This window comes from Schistocerca gregaria, chromosome 11 (assembly GCF_023897955.1).
Source record: "Schistocerca gregaria isolate iqSchGreg1 chromosome 11, iqSchGreg1.2, whole genome shotgun sequence".
NCBI lineage: Eukaryota > Metazoa > Arthropoda > Insecta > Orthoptera > Acrididae > Schistocerca > Schistocerca gregaria.
Genome location: NC_064930.1, coordinates 149,993,496 through 150,013,688, shown reverse-complemented (window position 1 = coordinate 150,013,688; position 20,193 = coordinate 149,993,496). Strand labels below are relative to the sequence as shown.

The 20,193-nt window shown below is 44.8% G+C and overlaps 1 protein-coding gene across 1 annotated transcript in view; it reads left to right on the top strand.

Annotated features, from left to right (window-relative positions):
• The first annotated feature begins 18,938 nt into the window (after positions 1-18,938).
• Positions 18,939-20,193, top strand: part of LOC126295479 (proteasome subunit alpha type-6-like) — a 35,801-nt gene continuing 34,546 nt past the window's right edge. The window contains exons 1-2 of the mRNA XM_049988026.1: positions 18,939-19,549; positions 19,981-20,075. Of these exons, the coding sequence (XP_049843983.1) occupies positions 19,474-19,549; positions 19,981-20,075 (171 nt within the window). The 5' untranslated portion in view covers positions 18,939-19,473. The remainder of the gene's footprint in view (positions 19,550-19,980; positions 20,076-20,193) is intronic.

Below are 20,193 nucleotides of genomic sequence, written 5' to 3'. Positions count from 1 at the left end.
GACAAGGAATGAAAGAGGAGAAAGACTAATTGAGTTCTGTAACAAGGTTCAGCTAATAATAGCGCAATACCCTGTTCAAGAATCACAAGAGGAGGAGGTATACTTGGCCGGGAGATATGGGAAGATTTCAATTAGATTACTTCATGGTCAGGCAGAGATTCCGAAATCGGATACTGGATTGTAAGGCGTACCCAGGAGCAGATATAGACTCAGATCACAATATAGTAGTGATGAAGAGTAGGCTGAAGTTCAAGACATTAGTCAGGAAGAATCAATACACTAAGAAGTGGGATACGGAAGTTCTAAGGAATGACGAGATACGTTTGAAGTTCTCTAACGCTATAGATACAGCAATAAGGAATAGCGCAGTACGCAGTACAATTGAAGAGGAATGGACATCTCTAAAAAAGGCCATCACACAAGTTGGGAAGGAAAACATAGGTAAGAAGAAGGTATCTGTGAAGAAACCATGTGTAACAGAAGAAAGACTTCAGTTGATTGATGAAAGGAGGAAGTACAAACATGTTCCGGGAAAATCAGTAATACAGAAATACAAGTCGCTGAGGAATGAAATAAATAGGAAGTGCAGGGAAGCTAAGACGAAATGGCTGCATGAAAAATGTGAAGACATCGAAAAAGATATGATTGTCAGGAGGACAGACTCAGCATACAGGAAAGTCAAAACAACCTTTGGTGACATTAAAAGCAACAGTGGTAACATTAAGAGTGCAACGGGAATTCCACTGTTAAATGCAGAGGAGAGAGCAGACAGGTGGAAAGAATACACTGAAAGCCTCTATGAGGGTGAAGATTTGTCTGATGTGATAGAAGAAGAAACAGGGGTTGATTTAGAAGAGATAGGGGATCCAGTATTAGAATCAGAATTTAAAAGAGCTTTGGAGGACTTACGGTCAAATAAGGCAGAAGGGACAGATAACATTCCATCAGAATTTCTAAAATCATTAGGGGAAGTGGCAACAGAACGACTATTCACGTTGGTGTGTAGAATATGAGTCTGCGACATAACATCCACACAATTCCGAAGACGGCAAAAGCTGACAAGTGCGAGAATTATCGCACAATCAGCTTTACAGCTCATCCATCGAAGCTGCTTACAAGAATAATATACAGAAGAATGGAAAAGTAAATTGAGAATGCGCTAGGTGACGATCAGTTTGACTTTAGGAAAAGTAAAGGCACGAGAGAGGAAATTCTGACGTTACGGCTAATAATGGAAGCAAGGCTGAAGAAAAATCAAGAAACGTTCATAGGATTTGTCGACCTGGAAAAAGCATTCGACAATATAAAATGGTGCAAGCTGTTCCAGAATCTGAAAAAGTAGGGGTAAGGTATAGGGAGAGACGGGTCATATACAATATGTACAACTACCGAGAGGGAATAATAAGAGTGGACAATCAAGAACGAAGTGCTCGTATTAAGAAGGGTGTAAGACAAGGTTGTAGCCTTTCGCCCCTACTCTTCAATCTGTACGTCGAGGAAGCAATGATGGAAATAAAAGAAAGGTTCAGGAGTGGAATTAAAATACAAGGTGAAAGGATATCAATGATACAATTCGCTGATGACATTGATATCCTGAGTGAAAGTAAAGAAGAATTAAATGATCTGCTGAACGGAATGAACAGTCTAATGAGTACACAGTATGGTGAGAGTAAATTGGAGAAAGATGAAGGTAATGAGAGCAGCGAGAAACTTATCAGGATTGATGGTCACGAAGTCAATGAAGTTAAGGAATTCTGCTACCTAGGCAGTAAAATAACCAATGACGGACGGAGCAAAGAGGACATCAAAAGCAGACTCGCTATGGCAAAAAAGGCATTTCTGGCCAAGAGAAGTCTACTAATATCAAATACCAGCCTTAATTTGAGGGAGAAATTTCTGAGGATGTACGTCTGGAGTACAGCATTGTTTGGTAGTGAAACATGGACTGTGGGAAAACCGGAACAAGAGAATCGAAGCATTTGATATGCGGTGCTATAGACGAATGTTGAAAATTAGGTGGACTGATAAGGTAAGGAATGAGGATGTTCTATGCAGAATCGGAGAGGAAAGGAATATGTGGAAAACACTGATTTGGAGAAGGGACAGGATGATAGGACATCTGCTAAGACATGAGGGAATGAGTTCCATGGTACTAGAGGGAGCTGCAGAGAAAGACAGAGATTGGAATACGTCAAGCAAATAATTGTGGACATAGGTTGCAAGTAGACGCGCTCTGGCCGTCGTGGCGGAAGGAGCTCTTAGCCGGTGATGGCCGGTGCATCAGTAGCTATTGGGGCTTAAGCCTCGCTGACCGCTCTGCTCTACAGAGAGTCTTCTTCCGAAGCGCGACAGAAGCGCCCGGTGGATCGGCGGAGGGTTGAGCTTGCTCCCTTTCGTCGAGAAACCGCGTAGTTGCGGAAAGCAGAATTGTCGTGAAGAGTCCTAGACTCACAGCAACCCCGTAACGTTTGTTACAAACTCCCCAGCGAGGCTATCTCGTTCTTTGTAGGGTTAATCAGTGCCAGGGGCCCGTTCACGTCGGATCACCCCGCGTACTGTAGGCCGATTCTCTTCTTCCGCACCTCCTTTAGGTGCCGCGCCACTGCACTAACGGCGCACGCTAGGCCGTAGGGCACTCCCCCCACTTCCGTAGGGTAAAACAGTTAGGGCTTTTTCTTCTCAGAAAGAGCAAAATTGTCGTTCCCCTTTCTTGTCCCTCCCAGAACACCAAGATGGCAGATTCCGCCGGTGTTTCTCCCGCCATAACCCGCAGCAAAGCTGCAGCGAAAGAGGCGCTCGGGTCGACTGGCCCCGTCGACGCCAGCGTCCCGCTTGCCGCCGTGGGGGAGGTATTGGCCGACAAGGATCGGCAGATCGCGCAGCAAGCGCAGGAACTGCTGGACCAACGTCGGCTGATAACCGACCTTTGCGGCGCAAACGACACGCCGAAGCGCACCACATTACACATCACGCTGCACTCGCCTGCTACTGGTGACTCCTGCACCACCGTCCCGCTGTCGCTGCTGACTCCAGTGGCGGAATCAGCGGCGGCGGACGAGGACACAGAACAGCACTACACCGGGCCCTGGCAGGTGGAGGGCCCACCACACAGACGCAGAAACACAACAGGCACAAGCGAGCAACCAAACTCGCTAGGCAGCCGAAAGGCGTTGCTGCCTACACCGAAACAAACACTTCCGGCTAGGAACACAAACACTCAAACCAACACGAACCAACCTGCGGTCAGTAATAACACAAGTACACAAACCGCAGCTACGCCCGCACAACAAAAGACTGGTTTTCCCCCAGTCGTAATACAGAACTATGGGGACCTTAGCGTCCTCAACACCACATTCGAAGCGAGGCACACACCTTGCACGCTCCACACTAAATACTCTGGGGATAGGGCCTCACTGTACGTGGCTACTAACACAGAGTACAAAGATCTCCTGTTCTTTCTCAAAGAACAGGGGATCGAGAACTACACGTACAGAACGGCTGAAGAGCGGACACAGCAGTACGTGGTGAAGGGAGTGGACCCCAGCACACCAAACAAAACAGTTCAAGCGGCGCTCAACTTCCTTGGTTACGACTGCCGAAGTGCTAACCGGATGACGGGCTTCCGCACACACACCCGCCTACCACACTACCTGGTCGAGATGGCCGATACGGCCGCCTCCCGCGGCCTTCTGCAGATAAAAAGCCTTCTGCGGATGAACGTAAGGGTAGAGTTATATGAACCACCACTCGTCCCCCAACAATGCAACAACTGCCAGCGATTCGGTCATTCGGCCCTTCGCTGTCGCCTGGCACCCCGTTGCCGCGGATGCGCTGGCAAACACGCATCCAACGCTTGTACACAAGCACAACGAAACGCACGCCGTTGCGCCAGCTGTGGTCAAGGCCATGCGGCCAACTACAGGGGCTGCGACGTATACAGAGAGGCGCAGAGGCGTAAAATACAACAAGCTAGAGGACTCAGCGCCATACCACGTCCAAGGCCCGCACCAAACCCTGTCAGGAACGGTGTAACGTTCGCCATGGCTACGAGCCCTGGAGGAGCGGTGCGGGCGGCGGAACCTCCGCGCCCATTACACGCACAAAACACAACCGCTGCGACAAAAATACAACTGTCTCAGCCAACAAAAAACACATCAACCACATCGGTTCCAACACCAGCTCCCCAAAACAACACGACCCCACTCCCTGAGGCCACGGCATGCGAAACCACGCAGACTGCACAGGAAGACGCACCCACACAAGGACCCCCAGAACCGAAAACCCAGAGAAGGCGTAGGCGACCTCAAGGGAACAGGAACGGGTACACAAGATCGCCACAACAAACCACTCGACAACAACAGAACACGGAAACGCAGACACACAGTCAGCAAGCCAGCGACACCAGCACACACACTACTCCACCCGTCACCACACCTGCAACACAGGCACCACAGACTGCAGCACACAGCAGCAACACAAGCGCCAGCCCACACACAACGCCAACACCCGCACCAGCGGCCGCTAACACCACAAACAAGCCACAGGCCGACACGCACAACACAAACACAACACAAGGGGCAATATTGGAAACACTATTCCCCCAGCATACGACCCAACAGATCTTCGCCAGGATCTTCGCGGTCATCACCACACTGTTCACGCAGCTCATGTCTGCCCAACCCGGAGAGTACTTGACTGCCATACGACCCAACAGATCTTCGCCAGGATCTTCGCGGTCATCACCACACTGTTCACGCAGCTCATGTCTGCCCAACCCGGAGAGTACTTGACTGCCATACAAACAGCTCTCACCACACTGTCCACATCCCTACATGGATAATACGCCACACCCGGCCCCCTTCGCAAACAACCAGACACTATCACAGATCCTGTTCTGGAATGCAGACGGGATCAACAACAAAAGGGCAGAACTTGCCGCGTTCATGGAGCGTAAGGGAATCCTTATCGCACTACTGAGCGAAACTAAACTCAAACCGCACAACCACCTAAACTTTACCAGCTACTGCGTCTATCGTACCGACCGACCGGACGGCTCTGGTTTCGGTGGAACGGCCATCATTATACACAAAGACATTGAACACACAAACATAGTGCTCCCTGAACTTGAAAAATTAGAGGCAACCGCCGTCAGGGTCAAGTTCAACGGAGCCTATACCACACTGGTGTCAGTATACAACAGTCCTAAGAACATTGAGACACGCGACATCAGCACTATACTCAACATATCACCGCTCGTAATAGCCGCTGGAGATCTTAACGCGAAACACCCAGACTGGAATTCACGTATACAAAACTCCAATGGCAAAAAACTATATGAACACGCGCTAGGACGAAACTACATTACACTAGCGCCGACCGAACCGACGCACATTCCCTACCGGAGGGGGCACAGGCCAGACGTATTAGACATGGCCCTCATCAAGGGCATAACAACGACACTCAACGTTGCTGTTGAAAACGATCTGCCCTCAAATCACCAACCTGTTATGCTATACACTGAAGAAACACTGCAGCACATTGACCGACGCAGGATGCTCGACTACAAGCGCGCGAATTGGACATTGTTCAAGGAAACGCTCGACAGTCACATCCCACCTACCCACGCAATTAATGAGACAGCCCAAATAGATGATGCTGTTGAAACCCTTACTAACGCCGTCCAAGACGCAATAGCAGGCACCATACCAATCCGCACACCACAACAATACAGTGCAGCCCTGCCCCAGGAGATCCTGGGCCTTATCTCAATGAGGAACCACCTCAGGAGGTATTGGCAGCGTACCAGGCGCCAGCACTTCAAACGGCACATTAACAGGCTCCAGGGAATAATCCGGGACAAAATACAAACATTTAAAACACAACAGTGGGACCAAAAACTCGCAGGGCTGGACACCACGGACCTGGCGTGTGGCAGATGGCCCGACACTTCACCAGGGAGAAACACTACACACCCACACTACAAGGGCCCGACGGACCGGCATATTCTGCAGAAGAAAAAGCTGCACTGATGGCCCTCACACTTGCAGCGTCATTCACACCGAACATGGATCCGTCAGATCCAGCGTTCACACTTGCAACAGACCAGGAGGTCACTCGCATCCTGGCCCAACCAGCGCGCAACAACATCCGCCAGGCTAGCACAGCTGAAGTGAAATGGGCCATCATGCATACCACTACTAGGAAGGCCCCTGGTCACGATGGCATTCAAAACCGTGTCCTCCAGGAGTTCACGGATAAAGCAATAGACTATCTCACGCACATCACGAATGCCATACTCAAACACCAACACTTCCCCGCCTTTTGGAAGACGGCCAAGGTCCTGATGTTCAGGAAGCCGGGGAAAGACCACTCCCTCCCACAAAATTACCGACCCATCAGCCTGCTGAGCGCGCTCAGCAAGATTGTTGAGAAGGTAATACTAAAACGACTCACTAGGCACTGCATTACAAATGACACCCTGAGGCCGGAGCAATTCGGCTTCAGGAATCACCACTCGACAACACAACAACTCCTCCGCGTCGTCGAATACATCACACACGGATACAACATGAACAAAGCAACTGGTGCGGTGTTCCTGGACATCGAGAAGGCTTTCGATCGTCTATGGCACAACGGCCTCATACGCAAACTAAACGACGCAGGGTTCCCCGACGGGCTCGTACGTCTCATACACTCATATCTCACAGACAGGAGTTTCAACACTGACGTGCAGGGCAAACAATCAACACGACACGGTATACAGGCAGGGGTACCCCAAGGAAGCATCCTAGGGCCCTTACTGTTTAACCTCTACATTAACGACCTCCCAGATACACATAACACGACGATGGCAATCTACGCGGATGACACTGCCATCCTAGCGCAAGATTGGAAGCCGTCTAACATTAACTCACGACTACAGACCGCACTCAGAACGGCAGAGCCCTGGTTGGTGAAGTGGCGTGTTAGAGTAAACGTCGACAAGTGCGAAGCCGTTCTGTTCACTAGAAGACCGAAGCAACTGCGCAAACATCAGCACTGCAACCCAATAACACTACACGCACGCCCAATACGTTTCCGCGAGAAGGTCAAATACCTCTGTGTCTGGCTGAACAGGAAACTACTCTGGGGGGACCACATCCAACACGTGACCAACAAAGCTAACGCGAGGCTCAAACAACTCTACCCTATGCTTAACAGGCGTAGCACACTGAATAGGAGGGTGTCCAGGTCCATGTACACCACACTTATCAGACCTCTGATGACGTATGCTGCTCCCGTCTGGGGATACGCTGCGCCCACACGTGTGCGCCGTCTGCAGCTCATACAGAACAAAGTACTCAGAATCATAAGCAACGCTCCGCGCTACACGCGCACCGCGGACCTTCACCGGGAATATCGGCTAGATACCATCTTGCAGGTATTCCAGAAACTCTCCACACGACTATACAGAAACACGAGACACTCGCGTAACCCGTTTATCCTTTCTCTGGGTAACTACGACCACAACCATAGATGGAAACATAATAGACCAAAAACACTATTAGCACGAAACTAAACATCTATGGTCCATAGCACGCTAACATGACAGTACTGGCGAGCCCCTGCAACTCAGCTACTACTGGCAACCCCAGATGCTTAACCCGCCGAAATATCGGCAATCGCAGGGAAACCGTACTGCACACAGCACGCAAACCAGCCACACACACCCCCCACACTGTGAGCTGATCTATGACCGATCGCCCACTAACATATGATGACAATGTAATGTTTCAGGGACGCAGCAGCTGCAGATCCTGGAACGAGCGCCAGCAACGACAACGGTAACGATGCACGATACCTCGCACTAACATAACCACACCTTGTATGGGCTGTCGCAACTAGTAATCCGCTACTGCCCTTACTACCCGTCCTACTATCGCAGAGGTTTATTTCCCTTGGCGCTTGCCTTGGCACTTTTTTCCCTCTGCCCTTAAAAACCGCTACCCTTCAATCGCTTTCGACCACTTCTATCTCCTGATGGACCATGTAAATGAGTAATCTTACCCAGACGCATGGATAACATCACAGCCTGCATCCTGTGACTCCTGATTCTAAAACTAACATGTTATACGGAGGTGACAGTAGAACTTTTGGTTTGGTCACCACGTTGGTGCGGGCGTGGAGGGGCCCCATCCAAAAAAAAAAAAAAAAAAAAAAAAAAATAGTTTGCAAGTGCTACTCTGAGATGAAGAGGTTAGCACAGGAAAGGAATTCGTGGCGGGCCGCATCAAACCAGTCAGTAGACTGATTGGGGGGAAAAAAAAAAAATTCTGTCCGACGTTATATAATAATGGATGAGTTACCAAAGTTTTTCCCACACCTTTTGGTGGTTAAGACAGTTTTAATGTGGTGCAATGAATGTCATTTTTTCTTCTGGTCTTGTATGTGTGTCATACTGTAGTGCATTATTTACAACAAATTTCGTGAGGGAATATATGTACTGAGAAGCAGTATTCAGCATGCCAAAACAACATTAAGCTGATGTCTACAAGATAATTGTGAGTGAGCTCCACATATTATTCTAAAAGCATGTTTTCGAGCAATGAATATACCTATTCCATATGTGTCTTGTTGAATGAAAATGTCCTGAATATGTCAACTTACTGAATTGTGTCTCCTGAAAGTGTGCAAGGATTCTAAGTGCAAATTAGTTGAACTAAGTTGTTTTAGGAGTTCCAAAATGTGCTTTTTCCAGTTTAAATTCTCATCAATATGGACACCTAAGAACATCAAAGTTTTCACTTTATCTATTATATCCTCCTATGTGTTACACTTACCATCAGTGTAGTACCACTAGATGTGCAGAACTGAAAATCTTATTTCTTTTTTAAAAATTGAAGGTGAGACATTTTGCAGGAGATCAGTCAGTAATGCTTTTAAGAATATTGTTTAAAATTTCTTCACTTTCTGTTCATATGTGTGTACATACAGGAGTCACTCCACAAGTCACAGCAACTACGGTGTACGTTGAGATAATGCGAAACCGTGATAATTCCACGTCGTGCATTGAACCAGTACGGCTGTTCTTATCTCGGTGCCAACATAAAATAAGGTTCCAGCCCAGGAGGTTATGGCAGAAGTGGTAACAAAAACAAAAACACACACACACACACACACACACACACACACACACACACACACACACACACACACACACACACACACACACACACACACACACTGGAACTCTGTGTAAATTTATTGTGCACGAGTACAAATGAAACAAAAATTAATCAAAATGAAATACCGTGCTTCAGAATAGTCCCTCGGTGAATACGCACAGCATTGCCAACAATGTGGAGGCGACGAATGCCACTGGCGTTTCTGTCATTGTATGCCGTGACCTGTCACCGAGATGCCGTGAGGATATCTGTGCCGTTTGCAAAGCGCCTCCCACGCAGTGGTCTCCCCAGTCGTGGAATGAGGTCGAAGTAGTGGGGACCGAGGTCTGCTGAGTAAGGTCGGTGGGGGGAGGACCCGTCTCGTAGCGCGGGCCAACCTCAGACTAAACGTTTCAGACGCCAGTACCGAGCCGTCCTTGCCTGTGCTCCCAGTCTGACAGTCGATTTCGATGATGTCTGCCACAGCCTTTCAAATGTATTAACTTCTATTATCGAGTTGCCACACGTTCACACGATATACCACAGCTGCCGTGACTTAAGGAATGACCCTCATGTGTGTGATGTGATGTGATCTGATCTGAAGTTAGAAGCCCTTCGTCCTGGAGCTAATGCAGAGTGCACGAACTCCTGCAGTATGCGCAGCTGTGGTCATTAATTGTCGACCAGGGCCTCGGGTCTGACGGTGTGGTCCGGCCTAGCCTGGCAGGGCAAACTTCCACCACGACACATCCGGCAGTCGGCGTGTTAATAGGTACTGTATCAAAACACAGTTGACCGTACTGGAAACCGAAGTTCTACATCTGGTTGTTTGCACATATTCTTGAGTTCAGTAATTATTTTAATCTTATTCTCACAATCCCTATACGAGTGGTACATAAGGGGCTTTAGTACATTCCTAGAGTTGTGATTTGACTCTGATTCTGGAAATTTTGTTAGTAGGCTCTTTTGGGATAGTTTAGATGTCTGTCTTCAAGGGTCTTCCAGTTCATTTCCTTCAGTATCTCTGTGACACCCTCCCATGGATCAAACAAACCTGTCACCATTCGTGCCACCCTTCTCTCTATACATTCAATATCTCCTGTTAGTCCTATTTTCGTGATGAAGATCTGCCTGAATATTTATGCACCTTCTTGCAAATAGTAGTTTGTTACAAATAACTGTATCATCTGCAAAAAGTCTGAGGTTACTATTAAAGTTGTCTGCAAGATCATTGATATACAATATACCAACACACTTCTTTGGGACACACCTAGAGTTACTTCTACACCTGATGATTCTACATCCAAGATAACATGCTGTGTCATGTTTTAGAGTCCTCAATCCAATCGCAAGTTCCACCTGATACTCCATATGATTGTGGTGCGATAAGTGTAAATGTGGTACCGAGTCAAATGCTTTTCTGAAATCGAGAAATACTGCCTTGATTAAAGCTTTCATCCTGTCTTGTGAGAAAAGTGCGAGTTGGGTTTCACACGATCAATGTTTTTGGAATCCGTGCTTGTTCGCATTGAGGAGGTCATTCAGTTCGAGATACCTCATTTTCTTTGATCTTAGGATATGTTCTCCCATTCTACCACAAATCCATGTCGAGGAAATTGGATGGTAGCTTTGTCGATCATTTCGGCTACCCTTCTTGTAGATGGGTGTGACCTGTACTTCTTTTCAAGGAGTGGGCACAGTTTTTTGTTTGAGGGATCTACAATTGATTATTCGTAGAAGAGGGGCTAACTGCAAATTCAGTATAGAATCTGATAGGGATTGCAACGGGCTCTGTAGCTTCATTCAATTTTAACGATTTCAGATGTTTCTCAACACCACTGACACTAATAATTATTTTCATTCGTCTTTTCAGTGGTATGAGGATTGAATTGGGGCAATTCTCCTGGGTTTCCCTTTGCAAAGGAACATTTGAGAACAAAATTGAGCATTTCAGCTTTTGCTTTGTTTCCCACAGTTTCAGTACCTGTCTCATTTGCTAGCGACTGGACACTAACAGCCTTTACATACAACCAGAATTTCTTTCAGTTCTGTGAAAGATCACATGACAAAATTCCGCTGCGGTAGTCGTTGAAGGCATAATACATTTCTCTCTTGCCAGCTAAGTGTTTTACCAGCGTACCTCTACGTGTAGCACTATGCTTCGCCTATTATGCAGTAATGTCTGTTTCTTTAGAAGCTTCTGTACAGTTACTGGATACCATGGAGGTTCCCTCCCATAATCAACTGTTCTACTGGGTACATATATACCCAGTGCAAAGTCAACTATTCTTTTAAACTTGAGCCCAAGTTCCACTATTTGCTCTTGCCCTGTCTCGACGTTTGAAGTCACTCATTGAGGTGTGACACTACTGCTTTTTTTTTTTATCCGTTTGAAGTCACCCATTGAGGTGTGACACTACCAATTTTTTTTAAAATCTGGTTTACTGAAGAGATATCATTTTCTGCTTGTTTTAGCTGCCCTTTGTACTTTGGTAATCCATGTTGCCATAACTGCATCATGGTCACATATCAGTTTCTATGGGGATATTCTCAAAGACGTCAGGTAATGTGTTGCCGTTGGATCGAATACATTTTCACGTGAGTGGGTTCCCTAACTTTGTATTCTAGGTAATTTGCAGAAACAGCATCGCCCACGACCAACGAAAGTGTTATCACTATGACAATCGAAAAAGAATTTGCATTTACTATGGTAAAGCCGTGTGGTGAACAGAAATCTTTTGTCCATGGTAGCACGGACGCCATACATGTGGTCAACGGTAGTTCTAACGCCGCCTGCTTATAAAACATTTATCCGTTGTAGTTCGAATGGTGCATGGTCAAGCAACTTTCGGCCATGGCAGTACGAACACTGTATGGTAGGTGATTGTATTGCGAAAGCCATCAATATATTCTTCCAGCTTTCCAACACGGTAGCTGCTACGTTTGTACAGGGTAGTAAGAACTCCCGGTGGTCAGTCAAGTTTTGTCCGTTCTACCAATACGAGTGGACGAAGTTTTGTAAGAACTCGACCGCTGCATGGTGCTGCTACTTCTGTGCATGGTTCTACGAACGTCTCCGCATGGTCAGTGAAATTTGTCCATGTTAGTAGGGATGATTGATGGTCATGCGACTACTGTTCATGGTATTACGAAGCAACTCGAACCGCTTGATACGGGCAAGTCTTCAGGTCCAGATTGTATACCGATTAGGTTCCTTTCAGATTACGCTGATACTATAGCTCCCTACTTAGCACTCATATACAACCGCTCGCTCACCGATAGATCTGTACCTACAGATTGGAAAGTTGCGCAGGTCGCACCAGTGTTCAAGAAGGGTAGTAGGAGTAATCCATCCAACTACAGACCTATATCATTGACGTCGGTTTGAAGTAGGGTTTTGGAGCATATACTGTATTCAAACATTATGAATCACCTCGAAGGGAACCATCTATTGACATGTAATCAGCATGGCTTCAGAAAACATCAGTCTTGTGCAACGCAGCTAGCTCTTTATTCGCACGAAGTAATGGCCGCTATCGACAGGGGATCTCAAGTTGACTCCGTATTTCTAGATTTCCGGAAAGGTTTTGACACCGTTCCTCACAAGCGACTTCTAATCAAGCAGTTGTGCGACTGGATTCGCGATTTCCTGTCAGGAAGGTCGCAGTTCGTAGTAATAGACGGCAAATCATCGAGTAAAACTGAAGTGATATCAGGTGTTCCCCAGGGAAGCGTCCTGGGACCTCTGCTGTTGCCGATCTATATAAATGACCTGGGTGACAATCTGAGCAGTTCTCTTAGCTTGTTCGCAGATGATGCTGTAATTTACCGTCTAGTAAGGTTATCCGAAGACCAGTATCAGTTGCAAAGCTATTTAGAAAAGATTGCTGTACGGCGTGGCAGGTGGCAGTTGACGCTAAAAAACGAAGTGTGAGATGATCCACATGAGTTCCAAAAGAAATCCGTTGGAATTCGATTACTCGATAAATAGTACAATTCTCAAGGCTGTCAATTCAACTAAGTACCTGGGTGTTAAAATTACGAACAACTTCAGTTGGAAGGACCACATAGACAATATTGTCGGGAAGGGGAGCCAAAGGTTGCGTTTCATTGGCAGGACACTTAGAAGATGCAACAAGTCCACTAAAGAGACAGCTTACACTACACTTGTTCGTCCTCTGTTAGAATATTGCTGCGCGGTGTGGTATCCTTACCAGGTGGAATTGACGGAGGACATCGAAAGGGTGCAAAAAGGGCAGCTCGTTTTGTATTATCGCGTTATAGGGGAGAGAGTGTGGCAGATATGATACACGAGTTGGGATGGAAGTCATTACAGCAAAGACGTTTTTCGTCGCGGCGACATGTATTTACTTTCTCTTCCGAATGCGAAAATATTTTGTTGAGCCCAACCTACATAGGTAGGAATGATCATCAAAATAAAATAAGAGAAATCAGAGCTCGAACAGAAAGGTTTAGGTGTTCGTTTTTCCCGCTCGCTGTTCGGGAGTGGAATAGTAGAGAGATAGTATGATTGTGGTTCGATGAACCCTCTGCCAAGCACTTAAATGTGAATTGCAGAGTAGTCATGTAGATGTATAGGGTGTATTCAGTTTCCTGGTGTATGTTCAAGCAACTTTTGGCCATGGTAGTGCGGACGTCGATAATGCGGTCAACCAAGTTCTTTTCATGGTAGTTGGAATGCGAGATGGTCAGGCAAATTTTAGCCATGGTACTGCGAACACAATCAATATGGTCGACCAAGTTTTGTTCAAGGTAGTTCGAACCACAATCTAACTTCGCCTCGATTTAGTTTCCTACCAAGCCAGCAGTGCCCCAAGCGGCCAGTAACTTAAACTGTGAGTTCGGCGCGTTCGTGAAAGCTAATAGTGGTTGTTTATTTTGATTTCTACAATTGTTTTCACAAGCGGGAGCGTTTGTAGCGCAATAGATTGCAGCAGCAACAGGAAAAAGACACCACAGCTGTGTCTTTTTAAGTTTCCTGTGGATCCTGAGAGATATATACCATCATGTTACTAAACTGTATTGTCAGGATTCACTTGCAAACTACATACGTATTAATGTTTCGTTTTAAGAGCAGAAAATGGCTATTTAATAGCAGACGAGAACACCTTATGAAAAAAGACCCAGTTTGCGCGCATAATAATATCAGATTTTGCTCGCTACATTTCGAACAAAACCTGTTCATGAACGCAGACAATAATAAACTCGTGTGGAATGCAGTACCCACACTGTTTGACATCCCAAATAAGCCACCTCAACTGACAATGATTCGACAATCCATCCAAAGCTGTTAAACAGTCCTGTGACACAGAAGCAGCCAGTTCAAATCTCCAGGTATCAGTGCCAGATTCTTGTGAATCGTCAACACAGACCTGCTTTGACGATGAAGTGGTTAGATTAAGTGCAGTTATTCGTGCCTCACAAAAGCGTAATGTTTGGTATGTATTACGTTCACTTCTGTTGTTAGTCTAAATTTTCCTTGCTTCCTTCGTGTGATGACATTATTTCGTTAGCACCTTGTTCACTGACAGATTGCTTGAAAATTATTCAAATATTTGGTTTTGTGTGCAGTATAATGTAATCAGCTCATTATAATGTTTTCAATATATTTCTCCCACTATTTGGCAGTTGTTTGTCTCACTTAGAATAATATAAAGATGAATATCGTACTTGTGGCAACAGGTGACAATGACAAACACAGTAGGCCTACAGAACGATAAATGAGCTGTCGATCGCTTTTGCATGTAGAGGTACATGTCTATGCTTGTTACATGTCAATCTGTGTGTTTATATTCTCTTGATATCAACGTGGTAAGCTGCAGTTCTATGCAACGTCACAAGTGTTTCTTCACGAATGTGTTTTAGCTTGCCACTCGAGTCACGGTTTTTGTCCATGCTTGCGCTTATTTTAGAATCTTTCCTAGAAATATATAAGCCTTCTGAAACTACACAAGCCGTTAGAGGCAATGGTCAAGCAAATTTTGGCAATGGTTGCACGAACGCGATCCAAATGGCCAATCAAGATTTGTTATCAGTACTTTGAACCGCATATGGTCAATCACCTTTTGGCTATGGAAGCAGGCCTCAGGGAATCAACTGAAAAGTAACTTATGGTAAGTACAGCTTATACTTCCCTAGAACTTACTGCCATTTTTAGACTGTTTTCGTGCTATGTTTATTAGAAAATTTGTTCAGGAAACACACAATTTTTTTTATGACTCCATGAACTGCCCTCCTTTTCTCCTTGGATCTGTGAATGACTGTGAAGGCTCCTCTAAATGATCTTATACATCTCAGACCTGGAACATAAAAGGTTGTAATGAGAGCCAAACTGACACCTTTCAGGTTTTATGTAACACAGACAAAAGCGTAACCAATGTTTTCTTCGTAGCAGAACACAGCATCAAAAGAATTTTATCCTCCTGAGTCAAATATACTTCCAGTTCCTTGAAGACATTTTGACAAGAAAAGGTGATGATTTACAGAAGACCATCTTTAAAAGCAAGATCGAAGGCGGAAGACGACGAGGAAGAATATCCAATTGGTGGTTGGATCAAGTGAAGATGACTCTTCACTTTGTATTGAGAAGAGCTGAAGATTGCTGTGGGTGGAGATGTGTCGTCAGTTACTTAAGAAATGAGATTGCAGCTATCGCCTATGAATTTTTGGACTAATGATCATGAAATAATAAAATGTTTGTCAAATTCACTATTTCCAATTGATGGGCTTTTCACAAAATCGTGCAGTTACCAACAAAGTTTTTGAAATTTTACCTTACTTTTCAAGCAGCTCTTGCGAAGTATTTTGACACCAGTGGGAATGACTGTAAAGGTAGATATGGCACTTTTGCATTGACTTAAGAGCGCTATGTATGTAAAAGAAAACAAGGGATTAGGTGACATTATAAATCTGATGAAAATTAACTTAAATACCACAAGGAGGGAACAGATTTTTTTTTATTTGTGGCACTACCACTGCAGAATATTGGTTTTATCCTTTCACGTCTTTGTATGTTATATAATGCTGTAAAAGATTCAACACTTCCACGGGCTTGGTAACTACCAGAGCTGCTTTGTTTTCTCCACAATTGTGGAAACTCACTCTGAGAAAGACTCTTTTTTTTTCACTATACATAGCTGGCGAAACATCGACACAGACAACGTTCTACATCCTGTCAAATCTGCCATCAATGAAAATGTCTCCCCTAACGTGTCAAACAGATTCTATGTTTGAAAAACACAGCAAACAAACCATTACACTACCAAATTGTGAAGTCTGAGAAATTGCTTGATCATTTACATGTGTCTCAACTGGTGGGAGCGGTGAAAAAAGGTTATTGTCGGTTGTTAGCAGATGATAACACCTTTCCAACACCACTGTCAACGTCAAAACTTGCTTGCTGTGTAACCCGGATGTTGGGTTCAGTTCAATTGACAGCCTGTGCAAACTCTGCTATTTGAGACATGTTGTGGAATGTTTTGGCGTTTCGTGCTTGCCCGTCAAGTGTGAATCGACCCAAAGGAGTTTGCACACATTCTGTATAAACTGAGAACATTAGGTTGTCAAACTTCTGACTTATTGAGGCGCTCTCAAAATATAGTGTATTGACCATGCAATGCCACAAGGTGAAGACGTCTAACACCCAACGAAAATGTGTGGTCTAATTATAGTAGCTATAGCTCATAAATAAAAGAAAACAACGCATTCTGTATAAACTGAGAACATTAGGTTGTCAAACTTCTGACTTATTGAGGCGCTCTCAAAATATAGTGTATTGACCATGCAATGCCACAAGGTGAAGACGTCTAACACCCAACGAAAATGTGTGGTCTAATTATAGTAGCTATAGCTCATAAATAAAAGAAAACAACGAAAAAGAGGAAGTGGGTCCTAGAATGACCAAAAAAGTGCGATGTGTCGCGTGCTCGGAACACCACAGACATGAAAGATGCCATAAACTATTTTTGGATAAGCTTTGAATCTAACAACAAATTATTAATGTTCATACCACATAAAGTAAAGAGGCCAAATGTGTCAATTAGAATGACAGTCACAGGCGGCGATAGTTTAGACACTACTTTGAGATATCTGGTGGGTAATGCTTGAAGTTTAGTTCTGTAATGTCAAAGTGATGGGGATAAGAAGGCAGCTGATTATAATTCTTTAACAGAGATGACTAGTTGACCCTATGGCAAACAGAGAAACAGTATATAAAAAGGAAAAATTCGATGCAGCCGGATTACTGCAAAGTAACAAAATCTGTTTGATCTGGTGCAGGATGTTGTTAGCATACTTCCACTCAGTGTGTACGCATCGGCGGTCTGCGTCCCTGCCGACTCGGCGTCGCTCGGTGAGAGCCGCAGGCGGCCAGCTGCGGCCTTCTCAACGGCGTGGCTGAGATCGTGGTGACAAAAAGCGCCCGTGATCCGGTATCCGAATCTGCGGCCCTCGCCTCGCATGCCTCTGGCATTCTTTGGGAGTCTGGACGACTGCGAGTGGTAGCGAGTCGTGGAGTGGCTGGCTGGCTGGCTGGCTGGCTGGCTGGCTGGCTACGGACCCCGCCTCGGCCTCAGAGGGTCGAACCAGCGACCAGCAGTGGACTGGAATGCTGGCGCCCCATCTGCTGCTGCGTGTTGGTGCTGGTGTGAAACGCCCCACCGTCCAGGAGAGCTGCCACACTTGAACGAATCTCGTTAGAAACCCATACCTATTTATACGCTGCTATGCGCCTCTGTTTTTCCATATGCGCCACTTCGTGTCACATACTCGTAACACGATAGGTTGACCAATGGGCCCCTTCTGCCTGTGACTTCCGACATGCAAAACCGTTACGTATACTCTTTCACCAATTTGCCAGCCCTGTGGGCTCTATTCTACTTTGCAACTGTTGGTGTGCGTAACGCACTGCAATCTGGCCCGCACCTGGCTGTACCTTGTGCTCAGAATATTGGAAAAAACTAACTTCCTCTATCCTAAACAGTGGTGCCGCTACAGTTGTTACAAAAAGAGTTTTTGTAATCAGTTGATGTTGGATCCAAATAAATAAATAAACAAATTCCCTTTCCAGGTGAAAATGTGCTCCTAACATGGCACGACATGTTCTTTGCATGAAAATCATGGGATTTCTACAGTAGCGGAATCAAAGACGCTATATATATATTTAAATTAACTCTATACAAACAGACTTAATAGAGCTTCATTAACTGTGACCAACAGCAGTGACTTTACTTGGATACAGGTTTGCAACAAAAATGATCTCATGCTTTGCTCTTGCATATCTGATTCTTGTTTCAGCCCATTGACTCTCCCGATTTAGAAATTGTGGCATTGTAGTGATAGAAAAGGGTGGAGTTTATACTTATACCTTGCAAAACTTTTCCTGTTGTTTTCGCGTCATCTTCTGCTTATGTTCCCAAATTTTTGACACTTTTTGAGTAGTTGCAAATGGATTTACAAATCTTTTTATGTTCTGCAAATGAGACATCTTACTGCTTCCCACAATATCCACTGAGGAAACTTCCACTGAAATTCTTCTGCGTTACAAACCTCGTCGATGCTTCTTGCATTTGACACATAACAACAAGTTAGTCATGTTGTACACTTACTGACGTGGAAAACTTGTATTTCAACGTGTGACATGAAGTGCATACCCCACCATGCTGTTCTATACCGTGCTTTACTGCTGTGAATGTTTTGTTTATGTGTATAATAACTTTCATTTGTTCATATTCCACTCTTTCTGTTAATAATAGAAATTCAACGAGTGTGCATTCCACAGAGTATACCATATACTTTACGATTCTAATACGTCTCGTTTTCGTATATTATTATTTTCGACTTGTGCTAAAATTCTATATGTGGCAATTTGATTCGGAAGATCGTTAACGATTTGTTGTTGTTTCCAGGCCATAAACGTAAAATCGCTCTTATCTCCAAGTACAACAGTTTTGTTTTGAATGTGCACAGAACTGGCATTGCAAAAAGTCAGAAGCCTGGAAGTTCGTTTTACACCTGTGCGACGTCGTTACATTGATGACTAGGCTTGTCAGCAATGGGGAAACAGTATCTGTGTATTTCATTGCTCATTTTTTATTGTGGTTTGAGATGATATCCACTAGAAGTGTGCATTTAAAAATGTTATTGTGGATATTTTATGCTAATTATGTTCTTTCAAAGTGATAATTCGAGAAATTGAGATAAGTCAAGGAAGTTGGAAATTTGTTAGTGTGTGTGTAATATCTTTGGTAGTGTAAAATAGCTTTCACGAACTCGTCATTGGTGGTCAACTGCTGTTGAGTACTAAATAACTATGGCGCGAGGTAGTAGTGCCGGGTTTGATAGACATATTACTATATTTTCTCCAGAAGGGAGATTATATCAAGTTGGTGAGTCCTACAGCTAAATTTAAGCATATCCGCTTCGTTATTTGTAACAGTGGATTTTTGCCATTTTCTATTTTTAAGTCTGAAGAGAAGTGGTTTCTCAATGACTTGACACAATGGGAGAACTTTTAGGTTAAGGATGCATAGCTTTTGTACTTATTTACCTTCGGTATTCATGTATGGGGCTGGTTGTTGTTGTGTGTTGTTTCTTGATTTTACGAGACAGTTAAATCTCTATTACTGGTCCGTTACGCATTACGACTGGGTAGTGTTTGTGCATAGTCATGAAGGCTAAATTACAATCGGTTGGGTATAAACAGGAGATTCATCACAAAGTTAGTTCTATGTTTGTACATTAAATCCTACTGTTGTTTATTGCCCGATACTTCCGTAGAATGAATTGTTCGATATAAACGCCCAGTTTCGTTTTGCAGAATATGCATTCAAAGCTATAAGCCAAGGAGGTCTAACGTCGGTGGGCCTGAAGGGAGTAGACACTGCAGTTGTTGCGACGCAGAAGAAAGTTCCTGTAAGTTCGTTGCATAATTTTCTAAACTTTCGAGCAAGCAATTAAAACTGAATTACATGTCTCCAGATCATTAAATAACTACTGATACACTATTATAATATGCATAGTATGTTTTAAG